Source organism: Crocuta crocuta, unplaced genomic scaffold, assembly GCF_008692635.1.
Source record: "Crocuta crocuta isolate KB4526 unplaced genomic scaffold, BGI_CrCroc_1.0 scaffold162, whole genome shotgun sequence".
In the NCBI taxonomy this organism is placed as follows: domain Eukaryota; kingdom Metazoa; phylum Chordata; class Mammalia; order Carnivora; family Hyaenidae; genus Crocuta; species Crocuta crocuta.
In genome coordinates, this window is record NW_027529433.1 from 3,162,576 (window position 1) to 3,176,878 (window position 14,303).

Below are 14,303 nucleotides of genomic sequence, written 5' to 3' on the forward strand. Positions count from 1 at the left end.
TCTCTAATTATTACTCTAATTTTAAATTGTTTTTTATTTTTTTATTTTTTCATTTACCACAGTGCAAGAGTGCTAAAAGGTGAACCTTTACTGCAATGGGCAAACACTTCTCTAAAATTTCTAAATCAAATCTACAGGCCACAGAGAAGGAATGACTGTAGTAGGTGAGAAGGAAGAAGGATCCAACCAATGTCCTGCAGAGATCTAGCCTGTGAAGTGTCTGGCAAGATCTCAGATCTGCATCTCAAGAATGAACACTGAGAGATATTCCCTGTCACCAACAGTGGAAAGCACCTGCCTAGAAGGCAGAGTCCTGACTCTCCCAGGCCAGTCAAATGCAATGCTAATCCCACTTACAGAAGTTGAACAATACCATTTCACACATTTTAGTCATCATTCTAAAATGGATAACCTAATAAAACCTTCCATTTTCTCTATTTGGGGGTGAAAGTAAAACCTTAAGGCAAACACGAATGACGTTTCAGAAAACCTAGCTTCTAGTTTTAGCTCAGCCACTGTGGCTAGTGTTCCTTGTAAAAAATCAGGGAGCTGAACTGGAAGACTTTCAAAGTCCCTTTAGCTATAAAATTGAGTTCCCTTTTCGGTGCCTGGGTGGCTCAGTCAGTTGAGCATCCAGCTCTCTATTCAGGTCATGATCTTGCAATTAGTGAGTTTGAGCCCCACAGTGGGCTCTGTGCTGTCAGCTTAGAATCCGCTTCAGATTCTCTCTGCCCTCACCCCTCTCAAAAATAAATAAAACACTACAAAAATTTTAGTTCCGATTTATCTTCACCTCCCTGGTAATGTGCCCCTCTTACTTTGTATTACATATTTCCTTGTGCTCAGCTGCACTTCTAACTTTTAAAGAAAGAGACTTGTAGACATGTTAAAAACCCACAATATATGATGAGCTCCTCCAGAATCTCCCCCAAATCTGTTTCTGATGATAAATACCAGATGCTACAAAAGATTAACTATGCAGACAACTTGCATATAAATTACACAGTAAAGACAAGAAAAGGGTCTGGAGGGATATGGGATTTCATTTTGAACTTGGCTGAGGTATCTGCTTCTGTCCCCAAAGGGAAGTAGTTTAGAGTGGCTTTAGGTTCATTTATATATATATATATGTGTTCATTGTTTTTTCTTTTCTTCCTGAAACAACTGCATTTGCTGTCCTTTTCCCTCTCTTTTTCTTTTCTCTTCTTTCCTTTGGAAGAACTGCTTTTGTGTCTGGGTTGTAAAGATCAGAATGCCATGGACATCTGCTTCGGCCTCTGCTTGAGCCTCGTGTGGCGAGAGACAGTTAGAGAGCGTACTCAATCAGGGCAATGGTTGGTAGGGCAAACCACTAGCAAGCAGCATAGAGTCAAAAAACTCTGGTAGGTTCAAAACCATCCCTTCTCATCTTTTTCTACCTCTCCCTCATTTCTCCTCTTTGTCTCATCCCCTGCCCTTCTGAAATCTTTCTTGCTCCTTCTCTCCTTTCTCTAAATATTGCCTGAATTTCGAATTCACTTTTTAAAAGGATATAAAATGCTTCAGGTATATACTGGAGCATAAGGAGTAATACAACAAACATTTGTTCCCACTGTCAGCTAAGTTCGTTACTGCAAATTACTGAGGCCCCTTCCATCTCCCTCTCCTGGAAATAACCACCCTCCATTCTCCATCCCAGGAGTTAAACACAATATTGAATGTGAACAGACAATCATAAGAAAGTTTAAGATGACAACCTTGTTCTTACTGAAAAAAAAATACATTCTTTGTTCTTATAATGAGAATCAGGGCATTAATCAAAACTTTTAAAGAGAAAGAGGAAACAAAGCTTTTCATGAGAGCTTTCATTGCAATAATAGGTCCTTGACCCACCTCCTGTGGTGGGGATATGTACTAGGTCACCTTTCCAGCACCATCAAGGCAATTTTCTGAAGCCATATAGTCTTAATGCTCTTTCATCTAGTTCTTGAATTTTCCTTTTTCTCTCCTGGAGTTTCTTCAACTGTTTGATGTTTCTCTCCTGTCTCATTACAGGACTCACCCCAATGACATTTACTGCTTGGACAATTTATTCTTGAATATAGAATGTTCTCTCTCTGCTCTCTGCTCTGCACGAAGTGATTACAGTTGACTTTCTCTGCACCCTCTCTATTTAAATGGTTTGGTGGGAAAAGATGAAGACCATTCATGTTAAGATGGAGCATGAGGTCATCCAAAGGAGTTCTTCCCAGCCCTCCTGAGGCAGTATGACTGTTAAATACAACAGAGGGCATGGTCTTTATGCTTCTGTTCCTCTCTGGAAAATGCTAATGGTTTAGGGGCAGCAGAGTCATTCTTAGTAAGGTCAGGTTTCCTCTGACCTCCAGCGAGGGGATGTCAGTCCCTTAAGCCAAGACTGGGAGAGACATCTGCTCCCATCAGGCCGAGCAGATGTGCCTTGATAGAAATGCCCTTGATGTGAAGGTCTGGTCTCAAATCCATGTCAGGTAGCTACTGAAGGCGGTGGCTGTATGCTCAAGAAGCAGAGTGCCTGTTTTGGAGCACCTACCAAGTATAAGCCCAATATTGGTCAGTTTGTTATTTTAATATTAATGACAATAGAGAGCACGGTAGGGTACAAAAAAGCAGGGTGTAAAAAATAAATTAAAATAGCAGAGTGTAAGATAGCTAATTAATAGACTCAAAGTTCAAAAAATAGTGAAAGCAGGATTATAACACACATTTTCCAAGTAATGTTATTCAAGTATTTTCCAAGTTAATATTATTTTTTTCCTACTTACAATATGATTTATTTATATCTTTGGCAAATACTAAACTTTAAGAATGTTTGTGGAGTAAATATGTAAGAGTGTAAAAAGCACAGCCTTTGGAGACAAACAGAACTGGGTAAAAGTCTTCATGTAATCACTTCTCAGGACAAGGTATTTACCCCGGGTGCCTCCAAGTCCAAATTCTTTAGTGTGGTTAGTGTGGCTATGTAGGGTTCTGACTATGTCTATAGTCTTATATTTCTCATCATTATCTACTGCTCATTTAACCCTCCTGAAAAGTTGAATTATACATAGTTTTCAGATGACAACATATATTTTTCTATTCCATTTCTTGTTTTTAATTCTAATTCCAGTGTAGTTAATATACAGTGTTATAATCATTTCAGATGTACAACATAGTGATCCAACAATTCTATATATAATTCAGTACTCAACAAGAGAAGTGTACTCTTTTTTTTTTTTAATAGTTTATTGTCAAATTAGTTTCCACATAACAGTCAGTGCTCATCCCCACAAGTGTCCTCCTCCATGCCCATCCCCCCCGCCCCCCACATCCATCAGTCCTCAGTTTTTGTCAGCATTCAAGAGTACTCTTTTTAAAATAATTTTTATGTTTATTTAGTTTTGAGAGAGACAGAGCATGAGCATGAGCAGAGGGGGGACAGGGAGAGAGGTAGACAGAGAATCCAAAGCAGGCTCCAGGATCTGAGCTGTCAGCACAGAGCATGACATGGGGCTTGAATCCACCAACTGTGAGATCATGACCTAAGCTGAAGTCAGGTACTTAACTGACTGAGCCACCCAGGCACCCCAAGAGAAGTGTACTCTTAATCCCCTTTACCTATTTCACCCTCCCCCCACCCCCACTTAATTCCTCTCTGTTTGTTCTCTATAGTTAGAAGTCATTCTTTTGGTTTGTCTCTTTATTTTCTTCCTTTGTTTATTTGTTATATTTCTTAAATTCCACACATGAGTGAGGTCATATAGTAGTTGTCTTTCTCTGACTGACTTATTTCATTTAGCATAATAGTCTCTTCTCCATCCACGTTGCTGCAAATGTCAAGATATAATTCTTTTATAACCAAAAAATATTCCATTGTAATGTTTTATGTACATATTATCATATATATTATATATTTACATATAATCTTCTTTATACATTTACCTATCAATGTACACTTAAACTGCTTCAACAATTTAATTATTGTGAATAATGTTGCAATCAACTTAGGGGTGCATATATCCCTTTGAGTTAGTGTTTTCATATTCTTTGAGTAAGTACCTAGTAATGTGATTACTAGACATAAGGTAGTTCAATTTTTAGGGTTTTTTTGAGAAACCTCCATACTGTTTTCCACAGTGGCTGCACCGGTTTACATTCCCACCAATAGTACATGAAGGTTCCTATTTCTTTACATCTTATTTCTTGTGTTTTTTATTTTAGCCGTGATAGGTCATAACAAGTGATAACTCATTGTAGTTTTAATTTGCATTTCCTTGATGATGAGTGATACTGAGCATCTTCTCATGTGTCTGTTGTCTGTCTTCTTTGGAGAAATGTCTGTTCATGTCTTCTGCCCATTTTTAATTGGATTATTTGTTTTTCTGTATGTTGAGTTGTATAAGATCTTTAATCTTTATATATTTTGGCTAGTAACTCCTGGCTAGATGTGTCATTTGAAAATATCTTCTTTCATTCGGTAGTTTCTACTCCACCGGAGTTGTTATCTCTGCTGGGAACTCCTTCCTGGCCAACTGCCTCTAAGGAGTACTTGCCTGATGCCACTTCATCCTTCCAAGCCCTCTGCAAATGGGTGAATTATCCTTCCCCTATAATCCCATAATATCTTGAATTTATACCAGTGAGTACAAGTTGCATAGAATGGATGTTATATGCTTATCTTCTCTGATGTAAGCCACTCAGTAACAAGAACTACATCTTATTTGCCTTGGTATTACCTGTGCTGGCATTTAGTAAACTCAATAAATGTTTGTTGGATTGAAGGGATATATCTATAAAATGAATATAATACTATTCCTAGGGTTATTGTGAGGAAAGATTCAATGCTTCTGCTAATTCTGTTACCCAACCTTCTCCTAAGGTATGTCTAAAATACAAAAACAAATGCATAGTACTTGCAAGGAAAATATGTATTGACAGTTACCTCTAAGATGTTTTTTGTACTCACAACATTTTTCATGGAAAATATGTTCAACAGAATTGCAACTGTATTTGCAAATTTTGAAGACACCATTTGGCTTATGAAATCCAAGTAGAGGGAAGGTACTTATGGATCAGATAAGCAGTTTAATTGAGAGTCAACTGGTCTCTTGTAATTTTTATAAACTGTTGGCCATATCTGCAAGTACAAATTATTTTAAAGAAGAATGAATTTAAAAATACACTATTTTAAAAATGGATCCACATACATAACAAATACATCTGCACACAAAAAAATCAGAGAGAAGAAAATTTTTTCTTCAAAGTGGAGACCCTCTGGGAATATTTCTTTTGCCTGAGGAAGCTTCTACCACAATCCCTGCCTTGTAACACTCCCCCCACTGCACAAACATACATGTTCTTGGAAGCACTGCCCTGGATATTCATACTGAGTCACTGTTCCACACTGGAAAATACACCCAAGAGAATCCCCTCTGGACTTGCTTTGCTCACTTCCCTTTATCCTGTTGGTTTCCAGTGTTTATTTAGTCTTGCATGACTAACATGACTTACATGAGAGTTCAAGGTCACTTAATTATCTACTCCAATGAAAAGGAGGAAAGGCATATTAATCATATTTATTCACATAATAGTCTTATTGTCTCATTCACATGATGGATTCAGATGTGCAGAGTGGAAGGCTGTGGTGGCAGTAATAGAAAGCACGAAGTTTTGGGAAGCTTATGGATGAGTATGCCTTGTAGAGGCAGGGGACAGCAAAAGTAAAAAGCTTCCAAAAGTAGGGAAAGATGCAATGGAAAGATAGAACACAACCATCAGAGGAAGGAGCAGACATCGTGATGAGATGCAAGGGTAAGTGTGAGACTTTGGAAACCGAAGAAGCAATTTTTGCTCTTTTAAAAGATTTGTGCATGGTCTCTCTTTCTTTTGTTAAGTAGGCTTAAGTTTTCTTTTTTTTTCCTGTAGTTTACTTGTTTTTGAGAGAGAGAGAGAGAGAGAATGAACAAGTGGGGAAGAGGCAGAAAGAGAAAGGGTGAGAGAGAAACCAAAGCAGGCTCTAGGCTCTGAGCTGTTAGTACAGAGCCTGATGTGGGGCTTGAACCCACAAACCATGAGATCATGACCCAAGTCTAAGTTGGACTTTAACCGACTGAGCCACCCAGGTGCCCCAAGATTCGCTCTTTTAAATTTTTTTTTTTATGTTTTATTTATTTCTAGGAGAGAGAGAGACAGCGTGAGCAGGGGAGGGTCAGAGAGAGAGGGAGTCACAGACTGAAACAGGCTCCAGGCTCTGAGCTGGCAGTCAGCACAGAGCCCGACGCGGGGCCCGAACCCACGAACCGCGAGATCATGACCTAAGCGAAAGTCGGACACTTAACCGACTAAGCCACTCAGGCGCCCCTCAAGAGTCACTCTTTTAATAGTTGAACATGTTTTGTGTCCTTTTCTCCCCTTTAGGGGAACACCATCTACTATGGGCATCCGTGATGTGCTTTTTGGCTGTGGAGGATATAAGACTTAGCCCCTGCGTTTGAAGTTGAAAGACGGTGCAACTTTATGTGTGGGCAACTGTAGGGTGTGAGTAGATACAATAATACAAATTAATAATAATTCACAAGTATTTACATAGAGACACATTGTCAAGTAGTCAACATACATTCCATTATTTCATATACCTAGTCAGTATGTCTTTTGGCTTGGTTTTAATGTTGTTGCCTCAGCCCTTTGGTGAATATGAGGAACAAAAGAATTTCAAGAGCTGTGAACAATCACACATGTAAAAGTGCCCTGTGACACCATTTCAAATTTGTTGGACTCTGTCCTTTCCTCATCCTAAGTCACTTCCATTACTCAGAATATACACTAATTCATTTTAGCCTGCTAAGATAACATTTAAAATACTGATGTAAGTAATGGTTATTTCAAGAGGAGGTTCCATAAAGTAGGGTGTGAGACCAGATATGTGTCATTTTCCACAACTGATATGATTGTACATAAATAGAATTTGTATTTATGAACTATTTTTAAATGCTAGTGGGGTTCGCTATTTAAAACAACTTAACGTATAAAGCAAAGAATCCCTCAAGTAAATGACAATCTAGACCTCAAGATTTGACATTGTAGGGTTTTTTTGTCCTTCACTGTTAATGGTAGCTTATTAATCTGGAAAAGTTAATGTAGCTCCCTAAGAATTTAAGAATATCATGAATGACTTAAGTTCTGGAAATCACTAAGATTATTTTATATACTTATTTTTAAACATTTACGAAGATGGTACTTAATGGTTTTTTAATTACTACCATAAAAAATGAGGCATGTGAATTTCATGATTTCCCCCTCATAAAATGAGCTAACTCAATGGGAGAAACATAAAGGAATTTATATACATATAAAATCATATATATATGATTCTATGTACTATAATTATTATATTTNTAAGGAAAACTCTAAAATATGTCTTTAGCCAAAATAGAGGTTGCTGGATTATTTTCAGGTCATACAGAAGCTCCAAGGTTGACTCAATCCCAGTGGTACAGGAGAGTTTATCCAGTGCTAAGATTGTGTCCTGTGTCCTGTGTCCTAAGATTAAGAGATCCTTAATCCCAGCTGTCCATCCTTATTCATCTTTATTAATTATGGAGAGCCGTGTGGTTGGCTGAACATAGCTCAACACCACTTCTGGGAAAACATATAAATGGCATGGGTCTGCTGGTGAAAGGATGTCCTAAGTACAAAGGTCCATGAAAACACATAGTCTACACATTTAGGGGCCATCTGGCTGAGGATTCTGGACATTTTATATACGAATTTTTTTGCATCACACACCATTGCATCATAATTCTTTTTTAAAAAAATATTTTTAACGTTTATTTACTTTTGAGAGAGAGAGATTGAGAGACAGTGCAAGCGAGGGAGGGGCAGTGAGAGGGAGACACAGAATTGTCTCCTGGAGCCTGTGGGAAGCAGGCTCCAGGCTCCCACCTGTCAGCACAGAGCTCAATGTGGGGCTCAATCCCACGAAACCATGAAATTATGACCTAAGCTGAAATCGGATGCTTAACCAACTGAGCCAACCCAAGGCTGCTACAGAGAAATTCTTTAAAAAAAAAAAAATTATTTTCAAATAAGTATAGATTCATAGGAAGTTGCAAAACAAATGTAAAGGGAGCTTCTGTATACCTTTCATACTGTTCTCCCCAATGACAACATCTTGCATATAATACAACAGAAAACCAGAAAATTAACATTGGTACAATCCGTGGAGCCTTTTCAGATTTCGCTAGTTTTACAAACACACTCATTTGCATGTGCCTGTGTGTTCTGTGTAGTTTTATCATGTGCAGATTTGAGTAACCACCACCACAACTGAAATCAAAATCATTTCATCACTACAAGACTCTTGAGCTATGCCTGTGTGGACTCACCCATCCCAGTACCCCCTTCCCCAACCTCCGGTAGCCACTAATCTGTTGGAATCATACACTCTTTAACATTGTGAAGTTTATTAATTTTTTTGCTTCTGGATTCATCCGAGTTGTTGTATATACCAATAGTTCGTTCCTCTTTACTGCTGAGTAAGGATGAGCTAGTTTAATTATTTATTTATTGAAGGACATTTGGGTTGTTTCTAGTTTTTTGTAATCACCAGTAAAACTGCTAATGAACATTTGTGGAGATTATTGTCTTAATATTTCTTAGAATTCTATTTAGATTTATTTAGTGTTTTTGTATTCTTCTTAGTGGTTGCTCTAGGCATTACTATATATATGTAACTTATCACAGTCTATTGGTATATAGTGCTTTACCAATTTGAGGAAATATACAAACCTTATTTCCTTTGAAGGCTCTTTACCATCTTCACTTTAAGAATATAATTTTCCTGTTGGATTGCTATGTCAGATAACACTATTTTTGTTTCATGTAATTATTTTTCATAAAAAACACATGAGATTCACTATGCTGGAGAAACAAAATGAATCTCTTTCAATATATATCACTGCCTGACAGCCTTGATACCAAATGAATAAATGAAGCCGGCCCCCTATTTAAACTTCTGGGCAACAAAGTACCAGTGGAAGAAGCCATGCAACTGTGCTAACTTAGCAAGACATAAAGATGGCTGAGGCCCACTGAATCCATAAGTTCCATCTTCATTCAATTCCTAGGATCCCCTCCCTCTTTCTCTGCAATCCTCAAGACCAAAGTTTAAGTAGTACTAGAACCTAGGTTTCCATGGAGGTCTTCTAACAAATGGAAATGGTAAAATTTAAATGGATCCTGTAATGTTCTCTAGCTAACATCATTACAATTTTTTAAAAATTTGAATAAATATTTAAAGAATAATTGAAAGGGCACCTAATTATTAGCCTGTCCAGGACTCTCACTTGATTTATCCCCTTCATATTAATTTAAATTTGACCTTTGCCACTGTCAGCAATGCTGCCATTCACTTTTTACTAACTCACCAGTACATTCTCTAAATTGTTCTCCTTCTTTCTGAAGCCCCAGTCTCTCTCTCAGGCTCTTTGAGGTAACTGGCTTGGGCTAACTCAGCATCCAATGCTCTCCTTGAAACTTCCTTTGGTGTCAGAGAGAAAGCCTCTCTCATTTTCAGTGCCAGCTCCACTGCTCATACTCCTGATCTCAGGCTCTCAACTCTTAGGGAAATTCTGCGAACTCTAAGAATAGGATACAAGGCATTTTTCTCGCTGGCATCTTCAGGCTGACTAGTAGCCAATTTTGTCTTCATATGTATGTAGATTCACCTTGTCATCTCCTTCAAAACATTTACCTTGAGTCATCTGCTCCTTCTTTTCTTCATCTGTCACATGCCTCATGATCTTTTTCTTGCCCCTGTTCCTAAGATCATTTTCTTCAACAATCCCTTGCAATTTGATTTCTAACAACCTATTCAATGAAAAATGCTCAGCACAAGGGTGCCAGTTGATTTTCTTCTATTAATATTCAGCCTCATTTCCTCACTTCATTTGCCACATTTTCTTTCAATTAATACAATTGATAGGTTCATAAAACCCTTCCTCCTATGGTGTCCATGAGACAATAGCATTCCACTTTCCATGCATGACTACATGCATCTGTTAATATCGTACTTAGACTTTTACTCTTCTTTTTTACTTTCCCCAAACTACATATGTCCATGCCTTCCAACATCACCAATTCTAATTCTTTTTTTTTTTTTTTACAAATAGTTTATTGTCAAATTAGTTTCCACATAACACCCAGTGCTCATCCCCACAAGTGCCCTCCTCCATGCCCATCCCCCCTCCCCACCAATTCTAATTCTTAAGTTAGTCAATCAACATTCTTCCTGATCAGCCTTATTATACAATGCAGCATCCATTTACTTAAGATTCTTTGCCATAGTTATTCTCAACACTGCGTCTTGACTGATGTAGCATAGCCCATGTGGAATTCCTTCCCTTTGCCAATCTAAATCCAATGTACGCATCCTTTCTGCAAGGTCAGCTAAACTCCTACTTCTTCCCCTACACCTTTGCCATGCAGTGGATTATATTAAAGTCCTTTGTTTAAAACCACATTAGACTTGTGACCTGCTTGATAAAGTGGCACCCCTAATTACCTTTACTTACCTTGAACATGTAGGCCTTTTTTTTTTTTTAAATCAACTATCCCTATGAAAGTGTGAACATAAGTTATTATTCCCTGATAGCCCAGCAATGTGCTGGGCATACAGAAATTGCTTAAGGAACTTATTTAATGGATTAACACAAAAATATTATTAAAACAGGTAATGATAGTACTATCATGGCATTGATAGGTTTATTTTGAAACTACAATTTTTAATGGACTACTTAGAAAGCTACCAGTAGTATGACATAGTGGTTAAGAGTATGAGTCCAGGAGCGCCTGGGTGGCTCAGTCGGTTAAGCGTCCGACTTTGGCTCAGGTCATGCTATCACAGTTCATGGGTTCGAGCTCCATGTTGGGCTCTGTGGTGACAGTTAGCTTAGAGCCTGGAGCCTGTTTCGGATTCTGTGTCTCCCTCCCTCTCTGACCCTCCCCTGCTCATTCTCTCTCTCTCTCTCTCTCTCTCTCTCTCAGAAATAAATAAAACATTTACATTGTAATTTAAAAAAAAGAGTATGAGTCTAGACTACCTGGGGTCAAATCCTGCTTCTATCACTTACTGGCTAGGTGAACTTGGGAAGGTTAATGAGCATCTCTGTGCCTTAATTTCTCTCCTTGAAAACAGGGGAACATAACAGTACCCACCTTATGGAGTTATTATGAAGATCAAATGAGTTATGTCAGATATAGAAAACAGTTTCTGGCATGTAGAAATTGTTCCACAAATGTTAACTATTATTAAATGATTATTACACATAGCATGACAGTATCTCAGAGCTAAAAGAACATTGACTTTATATGTCAATGAGTTGAGGAATAAAGGTAAAATGATTAGCTTAAGGTCTTATCGCTGATTAGAGGCAAAGTAAGAAACCAACTCTCCTGACTTCTACTCAGTGTTTGCTTTTCCTACCCAAGGATTTTATATCTGAACATGGAACTAAATTACATATGTTCAGAGTGGAAAGGGATATTTAAGTCTTTTTGGTTTAACTTTTCCACAAAGGACCATACTGTATGATCACTTGTCACAAAACTTTCATCTTTGCTGACAGGGCCATTTCACAGATTCCCAACCACCCAAACAAAAGGATCCTAATAGAACTTGCACCATGGCTTTCAAGTTAGAAAACATATGAGGCATATGAATGGATGCCAAGGTCAGGTCCCCTGAGTTCACATGACAGTCACTAGATGAGGCCATTTTTAATGTCCTTCTTTTGAAAAATAATATTTCTTTTTAAGGGAAAACATTGTCTGGAATATTCATTATAAAGCTGTGATTCAAGTTATCCCACACATATGTGAATGTTTTGCAGATAATATGCTTCCTGGTAGGAATATGAAATTATGATTTTGATGAACTCTGAACAACACACTTTATTTAGCAGCCAGAAAAAGGCACAGGGGGCCAACTATCCATACCAGGCATAACTCCTGAAGGTTTCAGCTTTCTGTGTGGTTCTCTGGAACAACATTCAGCCTGGTTGTGCAATCAGCTGCACTAGGGTTTTAAAATTCAATCTAGCAAATATAGACTCTCCGGAGGAATTGCAACAATAAAAGATTCCTATTAAATAGACACAGATAAACCTGTGTGTAAGGATTTTCAAATCAGATGCAATAGTGTGCTGTTCTGTCTCAATTCAATGCTAAGAGGATAGATTTAATTTCTCTTTCATGCAAATGAAATTGTCATATGTAACATCAGAAATAAGGGAGCAGGCTGAACTGAGAAATTATGTGTCCACAAAAAATGTGCGTCCATTACCCACGCCCCCTCCACCTTGCAAATAAGACTCAGGGAATTCAAATTCTCTGTGTAGGATTATTTTAAATGCCTGATTGCAGTATATGGACTCTGAGCTTTATGGCTTAGGCTTTTAACCTCAAAATGGGGAGGTCCTATTTCTTGAATCTGAAAGTTGAATTACTTTCTTTACACTGAAGACTGAAGAGACAGCCTCCACTAATCACACATGAGAATGCATCATTTCTGGTTTGTGCTTCCATAGTATTTTACTTACATCTCTGACTTTACTCATGATAATCTGACTTGTTACACTTAGTTTTATGTTTCCTGTGTGCACTATAAATTCCTGAGGATACAGTTCATGTCTTATTTATCTCTGTATTCTCCCAGAGTTTTACAGTGTCTTGGATACAGTAACTGCTCAATAAATATTTGATACTTAGTTTCAAAGGTACATATGTCAAGTATTTCCCATTTATAAATTATGATTAATGGATTCCCACCATTGGCATACTTTATCTTTCTCATTTCTGAGAACTGTTGCCTTTGAAAGATAAAAGATTTAGAAGCTCACATAAGCCACATAAACCATCTAACCCTAGGGAGTACCTAGCAATTATTCGTTGAATTATAATTTTATGAAAATTGCAGATTTTTTTTTTTTTTTTAGCTTTCAGTTGTTTAAAGGGCCCAACTACCTCAATGAAGCAGAGGAAAGGAAAGAACTGAGAGAAGTGACTGGGAGGGTATCCCAGAAAGACTGTGTGCCTTCTAGAGGACCCAGAACCTAAGTTATAACTCCCAGACTCTATGTTAGAATCATTGCATTCTGAGAACTCATTTTTCCTCTTTCTTAGAGAAACTGTCAATTTGATGTTCAAAAAAGCATTTAGTTCATGCCCACAGACTCAACTGGCTATAGGTCCTTGTTCAAAAGTTAAAAAGTTCAAGACAATGGTAGCAGAACATTAAGACAATGGTGGGCCCTTTTAAGCATGTGGCCTTGGGTGATTGCACAGGTCTCACATCTATGAAGCCAATCCTTTTCTGTCTTCAAGGAGTTTTCAAGGAGAGTGAAAGACAAAAAATTTGTATGGAATAGAAGCTACAATTTAAGTACATACAAGGGTTTGCAGGAATCTAGAAGATCCTAACTTTGTAAAATCATCCCAGAGAAGGTGACATCTAAGCTCACTTTTGAGGAAGCAGTGGCAGGGAAAAGGAGATATTCCAGACTGAAAAAAGGCAGAGTCCACAAGTTTCAAGAATTCACAAGTTACTTTTAAGGACAGCAGACCAAGTGAACAGGAGGGTGACATAATTCAGAGTGGGAAGAGGCAAAAGTCAAATATATGGAGGAAAGAGTTGAACAACTATTGAGTGCCTATTGCATGTCAGGTTATTTCTCCCTGTGTCATAATTTTAAACACAACAATCTTGCCTATTTTACAAATGGCTTGAGGCCCAAGGTAGTAATGGTCAAAGGTGTTGGGGCACTTGAGGCTCCTAGAAATATTTTAAGCTAACAGGAGTATCTAACTTAAGGACCAAGACTCCTAGCCATCACGCCTATCTGATGCCAAGAGAGCTTTTAACCCCTCCACCTGCTGACGCATCTCTTCACAGCCTAAAAGTACCCTTCCCTCCCTTTTCCCCGCCCCGTGTTTCACCGTGCCGGAAATTGAGCGCCTAAGTACTTCCGGGGTAGCAAAGGTCGGCCCCGGCAAGATGGCGGCCCCCTTGGAGCTCAGTTGCTGGGGAGGTGGCTGGGGGCTCCCATCGGTGCACAGCGAGTCCCTGGTGGTGATGGTGAGGCCGCCTCGCGGACCAGGGCGCAGGAAAGATGGGCGGGGCCAGAACGCGAGGCTGGCTGGGCCTGGTCGCCGCTCTCCGCGGTTTCCTGCGGCGCTGCAGGGCCGAGACCGGTCGGGGCGCTTCTCGCTGCACCGCGTTGGGTTTCCTCCCATGGAGTCAAAAGCGTGGCTCG

At 38.7% G+C, this 14,303-nt stretch overlaps 1 protein-coding gene across 4 annotated transcripts in view; it reads left to right on the forward strand.

The window, feature by feature from the left end:
* Nucleotides 1-14,043: 14,043 nt before the first annotated feature.
* Nucleotides 14,044-14,303, forward strand: part of MTX3 (metaxin 3) — a 26,623-nt gene continuing 26,363 nt past the window's right edge. For all 4 annotated transcript variants that reach the window (XM_077759883.1, XM_077759881.1, XM_077759884.1 and 1 more), the window contains exon 1: nucleotides 14,044-14,125. In XM_077759883.1, coding sequence (XP_077616009.1) covers nucleotides 14,045-14,125 — 81 coding nt within the window. In that variant the 5' untranslated portion in view covers nucleotide 14,044. The remainder of the gene's footprint in view (nucleotides 14,126-14,303) is intronic.